The sequence below is a fragment of the Ctenopharyngodon idella genome, chromosome 3, assembly GCF_019924925.1.
Source record: "Ctenopharyngodon idella isolate HZGC_01 chromosome 3, HZGC01, whole genome shotgun sequence".
Classification (NCBI taxonomy): Eukaryota; Metazoa; Chordata; class Actinopteri; order Cypriniformes; family Xenocyprididae; genus Ctenopharyngodon; species Ctenopharyngodon idella.
In genome coordinates, this window is record NC_067222.1 from 6397067 (window position 1) to 6411584 (window position 14518).

At 36.4% G+C, this 14518-nt stretch overlaps 1 protein-coding gene across 1 annotated transcript; it reads left to right on the forward strand.

The window, feature by feature from the left end:
• Positions 1-1921: 1921 nt before the first annotated feature.
• On the forward strand, positions 1922-7257 carry LOC127509259 (von Willebrand factor A domain-containing protein 7-like). The gene is made up of 6 exons (XM_051887843.1): positions 1922-2133; positions 2881-3153; positions 3294-3387; positions 3650-3772; positions 3918-4101; positions 7027-7257. The coding sequence occupies exons 1-6, from the start codon at positions 1978-1980 to the stop codon at positions 7145-7147; spliced, it is 951 nt and encodes a 316-aa protein (XP_051743803.1). The 5' UTR covers positions 1922-1977; the 3' UTR covers positions 7148-7257.
• The last annotated feature ends 7261 nt before the right edge of the window (positions 7258-14518 follow it).

The following is a 14518-nucleotide window of genomic DNA, read 5'->3' on the forward strand; positions in this document are numbered from 1 at the left end:
AGATTTGTAAGCTACTTACATATAAATTACCCATAAAAAAGTTTTTATAATAACGTTATAATATATTTTTAATGACATAATTATGTTTCTACTCGTTTTTTAGGCTATATAAACATTTAAATGGTGGCTGTCATAAAATGGATTTATTCAAACAAACACTGAATATTGAAGCACATGTTAAATACAAATACAAGGGATATGCAATAGCCTATAGTGCATATATTTAGCAAAATGCTCCTCTCTAAGTTCATTTTTGTAGCTGACTAACATGTTTTTGGACACTGAACGTCTTTTCTGAGGTAAATGTGAAGGTAAATGTGACATTTTTTACAATCTGTCGTATTTCCATGGTTGAAACACTCATTGAGCGATTACATGTGACATGATACGGATTTCATTAAGTTGTACTGTATCTTTCAACATACCTTCAGAGGTTCATTCATGTTTATTTCATGTTGTAACTAGTAAAGTGGAAAAGATGATCGGTTCGTGCGCTCGTGCTTGAACTGAGGCGCTGTCAGTCACGCGCCACAGAACGCCAGGAAAGATCGCGACAGAGACGTGACGTCTATGATCTCACTCCAGTCTATGGGAAAGTAGCCCATTTTCGATTCTTGTGAAGTTTATTTATTTTACCCTGATAACCCCACCCTCACCGATTCACATAAATTACATATTTTGATTTAAAACATCAAATTTCGCCGAAAAGCGACTAGTTTGCAGGTATGTAAAGCGCAGCATTCTAACTTTGTGAATATTAATAGCGAATTTTTGATGGCAAGAGTCTGAACCAATGAAATGTGACTTTCAAACTCATGCTGATGTAAACAAATCGATCTGACAGATCCGAAGCATGCGCACAAAGACACCTCAGACAGCACACAATCCCGATATACACATATAAATAGAAAAAAGTTGAATATATATTTTTCCTATAGATATATGGTTTTGATGAGGTGTGTGCCAAATTAGGTGTCATTAACAGGGATTTTAAGGTATGGTTACTAGGTGATTTTGTTTTGTAACCTTCAGAAAACTTTAACTCAAAATTGATTTTGTAGACTCTATTGACTTCGAACATGTGTAGTTCAGTCATTTTAGTCTTTTAACAGAGATTGTGAAAATAACTCATTTTTGAAAATTTGCTCATTGTGACTCATTTTGCCAGCACGGGTCACAACTGACTCTTTTACTTAGAAGGTGGGACTTATTCCGCCACACTGCGTGCTGCACTTTCTCCCATTCATAAGTAATATGAGTGCACCTGTCCACTCTCATAACCGACAACTGACCCCACAAACACATCCAAGATCCCTCAGCTCTTCCCAGTCGTTTCCAATCCTCTGAATTCTAATCACCATCACCTGTCATAGCTCATTATGGACTCCTACAAGTCCAGATCTAAAACTTTCATTCAGTTGTCTGGTCTCGTCACGCTATAGTATGACTTACCTGACTCACTTATACATTTTGACCTTAATCTGTTTTATATAAAAACTGTTATAAATAAAATATATATAAAAAAGAGTCAACCTGCACATCTCTATGATATTCGAGTGTTGAGAAATATTAAACCAATTAAATGACTGATTGTACAGCCAGAAGTGATGGTGATCAATGAGTGTTTAAGATGGAGAAGCATTTGTTCATTGAAAGATAATTTGTGAACTTCTGCACCACTCAAAGAATTTGTATCAGACATGGTGCTTTAAGTGTAATTTACATCTTTGATGAGGAAAATTTGATTAAATAATGTAGGTTGTATTTTGTACTATAAACTAGATAGGTAAGTCATAATGTGATATCTATACAAATGTTCATATCTTTAGGTAATGATGTAAATTTTCTTCATATCAATTCAAATGATGATGTATATATTTTACAACAGTCTAGCTTAAGCTTATACAAGATTGATCGAGGGCAACTGATGTTTCAAGACCTCTTTGAGTCGTTCTTCATATTCATAATCATCTGAGAATGAGGAGCGCATTTCTCCTGCTGGCTCTTCTGCTTGGCGTTCACACCTTTCATATTAAGGAAAAACCAAATTCAAAAAATCATCAAGATATCACAAAAACGGCCATTTTACGTGCTACTGCAAAGGTCTGCGAGAGCCTTGATGGCTTCAAAAAGGTATGAATATATACATGTATGACCTGTGTGTGTGAGAGAAGAATTAACATATTAGATACTGTGTTCAGCTGCAATTATTTAAAATCAATTACACACTTTTAATATTTATGTGGTCTTGTTAGGTAAACCAACCAAATGTTAAGTATAGATTTGTGTAGGAAATAGTGATTGACAGCTTTAAAAAAATATATAAAAATATAGCTCCAGACACTGTGACCATGATGATGTTGGGTGTATTTAAAAAAAAAAATATATATATATATATATATATACAGATGCCATATATATATATATATATATATATATGGCATCGATAATATAATTGTAATATACTCATTGTTAAAACATCAAACTTTCTGTTTAAGACAATATTCAACAAAATATACTGTGTATATATATATATATATATATATATATATATATAGTAGTCAACATTTGAAGTGGATCAAAACCTTTCATCAAAGTTGTCCTAAAACCTTCTTCTTAGGACAACTTTGATTAACTTTTTTGATCCACTTCAAATGTTGACTACTGTGTATATATATATATATATATATATATATATATATTGAAATATTTTGATTAAAAAAAAAACACCTTAAATGTTTTTGAATAAATGACCAGTTTTTGATATGTTAATGCAGGGGACATCAGCTCAAACAAAGTAGTGCAATTATTTAAAATTCATCCGATGTTCACATCAATTTGACAACTAATTGGACATTTTGTGTGTGTGTTTTTACTTAGCCAGAACCACTGAATACAAAGACACTGGCAAAGTCCTGCAAAAAAGACGCATTCGCAAGTAACTTTGAAACGGGCATAAAAATGATTACCTATTACAATGTACAAACAGACACTGACCATCCTTTCAGTGAGAAATATCATTTTGACAGCGAGTCATTTTTGGACGGTAAAGCACTCATAATCAAAGGACTGGAGGACATCACAGCTTACATGAAAAAAAAGAATTTTGAAGATGCACGAAAGAGGCTTGGGCAAATCCTGCACACTTTACAGGTGAGTCCGATGCAAAGCTGCGATCAATATGACTTTCAGTTAAACCTCAGAGATAAAGATTGATTTATACTAAATCAATGATATGAACTGAAAGTCTGAACATCTTCTAACTCACATGTGTTTCATCTGGTAAATGAAAGGATTTCTACAGCCACAGTAACTGGATTGAGCTGGGAAACAAGGAACCCTGTACTGCTCTGATCAATTTAGAAGAGAGCATACCCAACCCTGCAGGTAAGTGTGTGTGTGTGTGTGTGTGTGTGTGTGTGTGTGTGTGTGTGTGTGTGTGTGTGTGTGTGTGTGTGTGTTTATGTTACATTCTGGGGACCAAATGGTACCCACAAGGATAGTAAAACCTGAAATCACCTACATTGTGGGGACCAGCCAGCAGGGGGAAATGGATTAATAAACATACTAAATGATGATTTTTTTGAAAATGTAAAAATGCCGAAAGTTTTCTGTGATGGGTAGGTTTATGCGTTTGCCTTCCCTCCAGATGAGAAGACTGAAACCTGTGATAATGACACTCCCAATACAAACACTGGGGCAAAAATAAAGGATACCATTTTAAAGGATAAGATTCTGACATCAGGATACTTTGGAAAAAGCAAAAAGAAGGGTAACAATCTTTATTATTTATATCAATTTATATATAGGTTGAAAATCATCAGATGGGATACAAACAGAGCCAGGAACAATTATGAGCTAGCATCAGCCAGTTAATACATCAAATCATCATACTGAATATTATTATTTCTTGACAGGTAAGTGCAGCCATGGAGGTACTCTAGACCTCTCAACTGGCATTGGGAGAAGCTGGGACGGTATCAATAAGGATGCCGGTGATTCCAGTCACGGTTTACTGCATCTTAAAGCTGCAGAAATGGCCATCGCTGCCAGTATGCAACTGCTGGAGAAGATACAGACGAGTAATGATGACTTCTTCAGGTACACATGGGGCATTTACTAAATTGATTTAAAGTCATCCTATCATCCTAGTAATAGAGCTGCAAGATTGATCGTTAAAAGATCACAATCTCGATTCAAACACCCAGGCGATCTTATTTCTAACTGATAATGATTTCATATGTGTATTAAACTTTTGACAAGTATGATCACTGTGAACATTATGAAATGGCTTCACAAACAGTCTTTTCAACCACACAGTATTGTTATTTCTGTGATACAATAATTCAAATTATAAGTACTGGGATAAAAGTTTATAGTTTAGATATAAACACTGATGTCTACGGTATCAAAGTAGGGTGAAAAAATGTATTTGTCATTGAATCATTCATTCAAGAGATTCGTTAAAAAGTGCTGATTCATCCAGTAGTTAAACAAGTGAAGTCTTTAGGCTTGTTGGACTTGAAGCAGCGCTGCACAGACCGATCGGTGTATGACATCAAAGTACCATGACAGCGATTTTAAAAGCATACGCTCTATAAAACACTGGGTTAAAAACAACCCAAGGGCTGGGTAAATATAGGACAGAACACAATTTTACCCAATTTTAGCCCTAGCAAAATGGGTTAATGGGTTAATTCATTTTTACTATAATACTAGCCTTTTTTTTTTTTTAACTTAATACATTAATTTATGTTTACGGATTAACATAAATCCTCTAAACTTTTTTTAAAAATACCCAGAACCACTGGTTTCATTGATAATTCCTTTATTTTCAATCATATTTTATAGTATAGTATATATCTTTTTAACACATATTGCCTATACATTTAAGCTCATTTAACTAATATTATAAGTAAAAAGTAAACATTTAGAAGTAATTCAAGTGTAATCAACCAGTCTTTGTTGTCCTGTTTCCACCGTAACGGCGGTGGGTCTCGTGCCGGAGATGGCTCGCGTTCGGCGGGGGAACTGCTAACTTCAGACCGCCGGCCTGCGCTTCACTCGTAGCCGAAAAATGCTGTGACTGACTCCATAACCTGTCCATAAATAATCAGTGTACAATTCTGAGGACATATTTTAACAACCTAAGAATTTATATTCTGTATCTTTTTGAATAAAATCATAAAATTTTATGCAAGGCATCCGGCGTTTCCATCACGCGAAAAGACCGATGCTACACTCGTTTAGGTGACTCACATCGCATCCCTGTATGTTGCTTTGCGTAAAATTAAACAATATACAGAACAATAACAATTTTTTTGATCAAATAAAATGTACGCAAACGACAAACCTGTATTTTACTGAGACACGCACCAATTTGATGGAGCTGCACTGCTCTCTCCTGAAGAGGGCGCAAAAAGCCCGCGATAAATAACTCAACCCCTGGGTTATGTCTGACCCAGGATCTGGGTAACACAAAAGCTACCCAAACACTGGAAAAATAACCAAAAAAAATGGACCCAAATGGCTCAACCAAAGACTTTGGTAGAAAAAATAACCCAAGATTTTTTTAGACTGTATGGAGCAGTCTGCTCTCAGATCACTCTTGCGGTAGGCCTACTTTGATGTCGTACACCAATCGGTCTGTGCAGTGCTGTTTCAAGTCAAACAAGCCTACTATGAGCGAGTCATTGAATCATTTTTTCAAAAAGATGCAAATTAATTAACCCTTAAATGCATAAATGTTTCGCCATCGCCAATCATTCTTACATATTCGGGTCTTTAGCGACCCGGATATCTAACATGGATGGATCTCCACCTGTCGCGATAATATGAAAGTCCTCTGATATTAGAGTAACAATTACAGAAGAATAAAATAAAGCATATTTTGTTACCTTTTGGAGCTTGTAAGGGTTCATTTTGAGCAGATGTTTTATGCCATCATCACTGTCCTTGTCAGAGCTCATTTCCCAGTATTCAGCAAATGATAGTTTCGAATATCATTTTCAACATCTTTAAAATCAATGTTTTGATCAATGATAGCTTCACCAGATCCTCCATCAAGTGACAGTGACACTCATTTTTGATTGCATTCAGTACTTGATCTGCAGTAAATCGCGTTTTGCCTATTCTTTAGTTTTCTGACTGAATGAATCGTCACTTCATCATTGTGTTTCAGACATTTCCACCTTGTGGAATAAAGGTGATTTGCGCTTATTCCGTCATCAAAGATTCAATTATTGTTGTGCAGAAAAAAAAATACTTAAACTGATACACACCTCGGGTCGTTAGCAACCCTATACAATTTTTACAAAAAATGAATAGGAAAATAGGCATCCTTTTATAATTTTATGATTTTTTTCTTGTTATATTCTTTATAATGAATTGATTGAGGAATACTAAGAAGGTTGATGTCTAACTTTGAAAAATGAATGAGGAGGAGGGTAGTGAATGACGTCCCTGGTCGATAAAGACCCGAGGTATGCATTTAAGGGTTAAATATCTTTTTTAAAATAGACTGCAGCAATTAACATTTTGTCAGAACCTCTAGTAAATTACATGTTATTTTGTTTAGTTGTCTAGTAAGAATCATGGTAGAATTGTGATCTCTATTTTAAATGAAAAAAAAAAAAAAAAAAAAAAAGTGATTCTCAAATTATCCAGAATTTACCTGTGGTTCTCTTTAGAGATTTCTGAGAATTTCCTCTAAAGGTAAGCTCTTAGAACATTGCCAAAATCTGTCTGTTCTTCTCTGTAATCCTGGAGAGACACTTTCTTCATGGTTTTTGAGGATGAAGTCATCACACAACCTTTCTATGTTTACAATGTCTAATTTGATGAGCTTCATCTACAAAGTGACATGAATTTTTGCCAAAATACTGTAGAGTTAGTTTCATTTTATTGTTTGCATTCAGAATTGTTTTATCATATCATGTGCAACCAGTTTTTTTGGGTTACAACCCCATCAGTTGAGAACCAGAGTATAAGGTCCTAACCTTTTTTTTTTTTAAATCTCCTTCTCAGACTGATTGGGCTTTATAAGGACAAGCCAAAGGGAGAATGGAAGACTCACTTTTCTCTCTTCAGCTCCAAATCAAGAGTTTCAGATGCAAGTGAGAGTTCAAATGAAGTTATTGACGTTTAATGGCATTGCATAGGCAAAACATTAAGTTATGTTTTGAAATCTCTATCACTTCTTGTATTTCCCTTATAAGAAAATTTGTCAAATAAAGTCTGCTTAATTGCACAGCAAAATGAGGGCCATGTGTTTTGATTACAATAGAGAGGTCAGAGGTTATATGAATGCAGAAGAACCCAGCTGTATACCAGTGGTGGTGGAAATGGCTGAGATTCACTGAAGGGATCCAAGTCGGGACGTCAGGACACATTTGAAATAAATGGAGTCTATATAGTAGATATTTAGGTTAACCGTGAGATATAAAACTTAAAAAGCTATATTAAGGAAAATAAAACTGAATAAAGGCTTTTTAAAAAGTCTCAGTAGTGATGGACCGGAATTAAATTTCTTCTGAACACATTTTTTAATTCTCAAAAAAAGTAGCCATTTCTCTTGATTTTCCACATAATGAATGAGTGTAGGGTAATTGTGGTTCCCAGCAGTCAGTCCTGAAAAGCCATGTCCCCAGCATATGTGACCTGATCCAGCAAAATGAGTCACAGTGACCCAAATTTCAAAATTGAGATTTTGCCTAAAATAAGCATCAGCGATGTTTATCGCATCATTGATGCCTGGTCCCCTGATCCAACAAGCAAGCGGGACAAAGGTTTTAAACTCTACATATCTAGCTATTTGCATAACTACGAGGGTAAGTGGTTTAATCTAATGTGGTGTAACGTCAGATAGCGGCTAAGCTAGTTAGTGACATGTTCATTTTTAGTGTAACTTTAGTATAGAAGCTTTTTTTAAACGCAGTCTGTTCGTTTTTTTGTGATAATTGTGATATCAATTGTATTACATTTATCTCCTCAGTTTCTAATAAAGAGCAGGGCACTGACAAGAGTCCATGCAGACTGATGTAGATGCAATTAAAACGTCTTTATGCTCCAATAAACATTGTCTCAAAATGACTTGTTATAAGTTTTCCTTGTTCACATACATGTATAAACAAAGTCCATATCTTGAAGACACAGCATATGATCATAGTCTATAGCTTTAGCTGCTAATTTAACTGGTCTTTTCTCTTTCATACTCCTTTTCAACACTAGGCAAACTTTGCTTTGACTCAATAACCCCATCAGAATTTGTACACTCTTCATTTTACATTTTGCAAACAATTGTGAAAAAAACATATAATACTAAAAAAACATCACTCAGTCTTTTGCAACCAATGCACTGGAATTACATTTGACCCCATTGTGTGCACACATACTTTCATATGGCCATTGTAATTTTGCAACAACAAACATATTCCAGTCGATCAGTCCTGGCAAGACGAGCGTACAGTGTAAATCCAGCAACAAATGCACTAAGTGAGAAGAAAGAGTCCAAACGAATCCAACGATTAAAGTTGAAATAATTTCCACGACGAATCCAGCCAGTGAAGCAGTTTTTGACTGTGTAACAGCATGCAGACTGATGTAGATACAATTAAAACAAACGTATTTATTTATACTCCAATAAACATTGTCATTGTATTTTTATTTTGCCTCAATACTTTAATACAATGAAAATATATATGATACTATATTATTAATATAATAAACTTGCCTGCCAATATTGTTAACATGGTTACACGTAGGCTATGTAGTTATGGAATTTTCCCAGTCAGACTTGACTCGTTTGTCGGTGTTTGTTGGGGCAGTGTGAACATGACAGTTTTTTTCTCATAGAATTATAAATCCAACGGCCAACTTGTTCATTGGCGTTTGTCAGTGCGGTGTGAATTGGCCTTTATACTGACTTGAAGCAAGCAAAGTGGCACACAGCACAGCAGTGCTCCGTAGATCCACCCTCAGTTCTTTGAAACTTAGATGAGTCACGCACATTATATCTCTTTTTCCGTACAACAACAGCACTCAATCTTGCTTGTTTACTATAGCGGATGAAGACAGGAAGTAAGCCGGAAACCGGTATGCCGACTTCTGGCGCCAGCGGAAGTTCGTCACTACGCTTGTGCACATAGCCAATTAGGCCTACGCTGAGTTTCGGTTCATTTAGCCTATAAAGGCCGGAACACACCAAGCCGACGGTCGGCCGTCGGGCAGTTTTTGTTCGTTGGCCGACTAAGTTTTCTCATTGTGTTCCGCACCGTCAGCTGAAGCTGGTCCTCGTCGACTTTTTTTCGGCTGATTCGAAATGTTGAATCGGCGTCGGAGCTCGTCGGTCCATCGGGCCATCTGATCATTCTGATTAGCCGTTCAGCTACTGCCACCTGCTGGTACGGAAATGCATTTCATCTTGCGCAGGCGCAGAATGATGTGCTACTTGGCCGTCGGGTGTCGAGTGTCGGTTTGGTGTGTCAGGGCAACTTTGGACACAGACACTGCCGACGTGAGCCAACCCCGCAGTCTGCTTTCGTCGCCACTAGTTCGTCTGCGTCGGCTTGGTGTGTTCCGGCCTTAAGACGCGCTCCAGTTCACGTGCAAGTGATCGCGCCGGTGCCTCCATGCCATGATTATATTGTCTGCTATATTGCTTCTTATTTATTAAATCTAGGCAATTGGTTGGTTAAACATTGATAAAATTAAGACACAATTTTTACAAAACGAAATTCACTTAAAAGAAAGGCTTTCTACAAAATAAAACTTAATGGTCAAAATCATGTCTGACCCACTCCATCTACCGATATATTGCGCATCTTGTCTATCTTATTCATGCTGTTCACTTTTCATAATCAAATAGATTAAATTAAAAAAATAACATTATAATAGGCCTATTTAAACATGAATATGAAACTAAATATGTTTTCTTTAATGGCTACCAACACGTATAGTACAGTACAGAGAAATTTCATATCGTGAGCAAGAGCGGATCATGAGTTGAGTCGGATCAAGTATAATTTATTTTTAGACTTATTTGTCGGCCAGTTGTGGTCTGTGCAATAAATATTAAAAGTTTTAAACCATCTATTGTGTTTTATTGTTCCATGTATAGTAATGATAATATTACAATAATATATTGAATTTGATAGGTGTCTCAATATTTTTTTTTTTCTATTTAGTGTCCATTTCATTCATTTAACATATTTAATAAAGGGGGCATCCAAGTTATTTGACATATTTGAAAAATAGTTTGTCGTGGTAATCTTTAATCAAAAACTGAAAAGTTACTTCCGGTCTGGAATGGCGTTCCTTCCCTGATGACGTCAGTTTGACGGCTTGGGTTGAAAACACTTAAACCACTCCCCTCCAACCGTTAGTCTGCTATGAGTAAGAGATGGAGAGGAGGAGCGATAAAGTAAAACCCTGCCCTCTATTCAATATTCTGTTTCACTTGGAAATACGTCACAACACTGAAGAGAAGTCGTTTGCAACTTCCGGTTCACGGGGACTTTAACAGACATGCGCACGCGACAGCCATTGTAAGTTCACAAGAACAAAAGTGCATAGAAGCGTGCCATTTGGGATTCAGCCTAAGTAGCGTCTATAGACGCTAAAAATTATACCCAATATATTGTAATATATTGTTATATTGTATTGACAACTCTTCAATTAAATATTTACCATCTTATATTCTCCATAATTAGATGTTTTTAAATAAATACTGACAAAAACTATACAGGGCTGGATGACATGACGATATATATAACATTGATTTAAGTGATCACCAGAATTTAGACCTACCTATATTGTATTTATATAGCGTTCACAGGCAAATTTGCTTTACGTAGTTCCCCAGCGTTGAAATCAGGCACATATGAATAGTGATGTGACATTTGACACCAAAGCTTCGAAGCTTGTATCAAAGAAACAAAACATCTCACAGTGATGCACTGTACCGGAGCTTGATTCGTTTTGCCATAACCATGTGATCTGTGACGTCCGAAGCTTCGTTTTCGCACACAACCATGTGACTGCTTCTGATTCAAATAAAAATCATAATAAGAAAAAATATTTACATGTGTAGTTTTGTGCATGTTCAGTTTGTATTTATTCCCAGTTCATAAGTACTTCAACTGACCATTCTATGACAGTCTTCTTCGTTTATTTTAATAATATAAATATATGCCCAGGCTTGCCTATTTTTTCCCCAGATCAATTTATTTCCAGACTCATTTATTCAAATTGAATAAGTATATGACACGTGAAAGACTATTTTAATATAGACTAATTATTTTCATTATTTTATACGCTTTTCATAGCACAAGCTGAGGAAAGGAAAGGGAAGGAGGCCTTCACAGGGGATAGTTTAGTTGACACTTCAGGGCTTCGTTATCATCATGTCTAGATGCAGGTCCTTCATCTCATCTGGATACGGCCTGGATCTGGTAGGCTGAGATAAAGAGAGATAGACTATTAGCGAAGACGCCATTCTTCTTATGATGTAGCGAGTACATCAGGTGAAGTGTTCCCAGTTACGGCTGACCTAATCTATGCAGCCTAACAATTTACATGAATTATAGAAGTAGCCTAGATAGTGTGTTATGTGTATGCAAGTTTAAACAGATGTGTTTTTATTCTAGATTTAAACTGACAGAGTGTGTCTGCTTCCCGAACAGCAATACGTTTTACTACAATACCATGGTTAAACTATGGTTAGTGTAGGCCTAGTTTCTTTGTAGTAAAACGATCGGTTAATATTCATTGGTTTTAAGAGTTAGCCTACCTAAACACACTTTTTTTCACAAAAGAATCAAGTAGTGTCTTCAACTGTATGGTTGACTCAACAAATTAGCAGTATCACCCCCTGAATCTTTCACATGAACCTTAATGTGAGGTTTCAGTAATGGTCATTACAGAAGGCTGTTCCGGATAATGTTAGTAGTCGATTCATACGATTAAACACTGGCCTATCGTATTCATTTTAAGCGTGTTCTTTCACAAACCTGAGCGGGTGTGCAGGATCTCTGAGGACCAGCAGATGGCGCTGTGATGTTATCCATCTCCCGGTGAGTGTGTGAACAGAGCTGAGGTCTGTCCGTTGAACACACGGCTTCAGTACTGAGGCGTTTCTTGTGTTTACGCGGCTCTCTGACGCGCTCACGCGCCTGCCAAACAAACACAGGTGCGGAAATAACAGGGATTTCTGGGATTTTTGCGGGCTACCGGTGGAAAGACGGGAAGGAGGCAGAACAAGGCGGCTCTCTGTGACACCATCAGCCGAAGAGTGTGTGTGCGCGTGTGTGTGACAGGATAAACAGATGTAGTGAGCGAGCGATCGGTCACTACTGAGGGTGTGTCTGTTTAAAGGATGGAAGGTTTTACCTGTAACCGATAGACAGCGCTGATCACCATGACCTTTGAACTGTAGCAATCTGAAAATCAGCCATTATAGTTTCTTAAATCACGATATCAGCACTAATATAGCACTACACTGTAAAAAGCCTTTCTACTTCGAGATACTTGTCATTTTTTGTAATTGTGAAATTTACTAGACACTTTCTGAGGAAAATTGTTTCTACACCATTTTTCTTTACACTCACATTCATGTAGCATAATAAAAAAAAAATATAGCCTAGGTGGTTACAGTCTTAAAATAAGACTTTATGAAAATGTACTTACATATTTTTAAACCACATAAAAGCGCCAAAAACGTTAAGAATAAGTATCTAATAACATGATTTTCAAAATGTTTTTCTTTTCGTCTTCTCAGACCTTCATAACTGGCATTGACCCCTGAATGGAGTCGCGATAATCATCAGACCCTCGCAGGTCATGTGACTGTCTCTGCAGAAACTCTGTGTGTATTAGTGGGTTTCCGGCACTGTCAGGTGTGTGTGTGTGTGTTTGGGGAGTCAACACAGCAGTTCCTGTTCTTGGTTAAAAATAACCTCAGAGACTAAAATTCCTCTCTCTCTTTATCTCTGTCCGTCTCTGCTGGTGTGGAGTGAGTCAGTGTGTTACACAACCTCTAAAATAAAGCCTTTTCAGTTATTCTTTAGGGCCAGCAGAACCCTCTTCATATTAACAACAATATATAGAGTTGCTTCATAGCATTCTTGAGATGTGATATGGAGAGTGTTGGGGTGATGCAATACAAGTAACGTGAGTTACATAATCAGATTACTTTTTTCAAGTAATTAGTAAAGTAACGCATTACTTTTATATTTACAACAAAATATTTGAGTTACTTTTTCAAATAAGTAACGCAAGTTACTTTGTTTTCCCATTTATTGACACCTCTCCTGTTCCCATGTTGAGCGAAATCGACGGTAAGCTTTGTGTGTACTGTGTAAACATGATGGTTATTGTAGTTTTAGACTAAATGTGAGCATACATTTACTCATCTCACTTGCACAAAAAACAGATTCCGTATTCCTCAAAATGAATAAAAAGTCAAATGCAAACTCAGAATATTTCGCAAACCTGCAATAATTAATGTTAAATAATAGAAATAAACTTTATGCATTTAATCTCACTTTATTAAGCTATGTTTTTGGTGCTGACCTTTGATTATTCAATTCAACAATACTAATAAGCAAAAATGACTTTAGATAAACATCACATTTGTGTTTCTTTTCTTTGTTTATATTGCTTAAGAGTGTTGAAGTTTCTGCGTCCTTTTCTTCTGCGTCCTATTCTTCTGCGATCCAGAATTGCAGTACAGCTGAGATGTTTGTTTGTTTGAGCTGCACCCTCTACTGTACAGACATGAATTTGCATTTCCTTTAGCCTGAGGCTTATTCATTTCACTTTTGGTGTGAAAGGTACGGAGCCCCGCACATGACATGCAGGAAAAAAAGTAGTAGGATAAATCGTGCGCACAATTTAGCAAATCGAGGGAACAGAATAGTAAATCGTGCACACGATTTAGCAAATCGAGGGAACAATTGAGTAAATCATGCGCACCATTTAGCAAATCATTCATTAGCCCAGATGAGAAAAAGCAACGTAAAAGTAACACATTACTTTCCATAAAAAGTAACTAAGTAACACAATTAGTTACTTTTTTAGGGAGTAACACAATATTGTAATGCATTACATTTAAAAGTAACTTTCCCCAACACTGGATATGGATATGTGGATATTTCATTTCATACTCTTCAGATTAGTGTTTTAGTTAACTCAAATTACACTGTTTACAAAGTAAAATGCTCTGAACAAATATATAATCCTCCGATGCTGTCCAGGATGCCATTAAAATTAACCATCCAGTTCTTTCCAACTCTGGGATGCTTCAGAAGTCTGTACAGAGATGCAAACAAGCTGCTTAAACTGGATGCGTCAAAACGAACATTCTTCCACTCTTCCATTTGTTCTGTTGTCGACAGACTCAAGTGCAGAAACTGTCAAAAACTGAACAATCATTTACTGTATCCAGTGTAGACAGCATCTGTGATTATAATGGGCTGTTTGCTTTTGATGCGAAGCTCACATCCAGTGTAGGCAATTGTCG

Coding starts and splice junctions, on each gene's coding strand:
- LOC127509259 (XM_051887843.1), top strand. CDS start 1,978: ATGAGGAGCGCATTTCTCCTGCTGGCTCTTCTGCTTGGCGTTCACACC. Junction 3,154..3,293: donor AAATCCTGCACACTTTACAG/GTGAGTCCGATG, acceptor GGTAAATGAAAG/GATTTCTACAGCCACAGTAA. Junction 3,388..3,649: donor GAGCATACCCAACCCTGCAG/GTAAGTGTGTGT, acceptor CCTTCCCTCCAG/ATGAGAAGACTGAAACCTGT.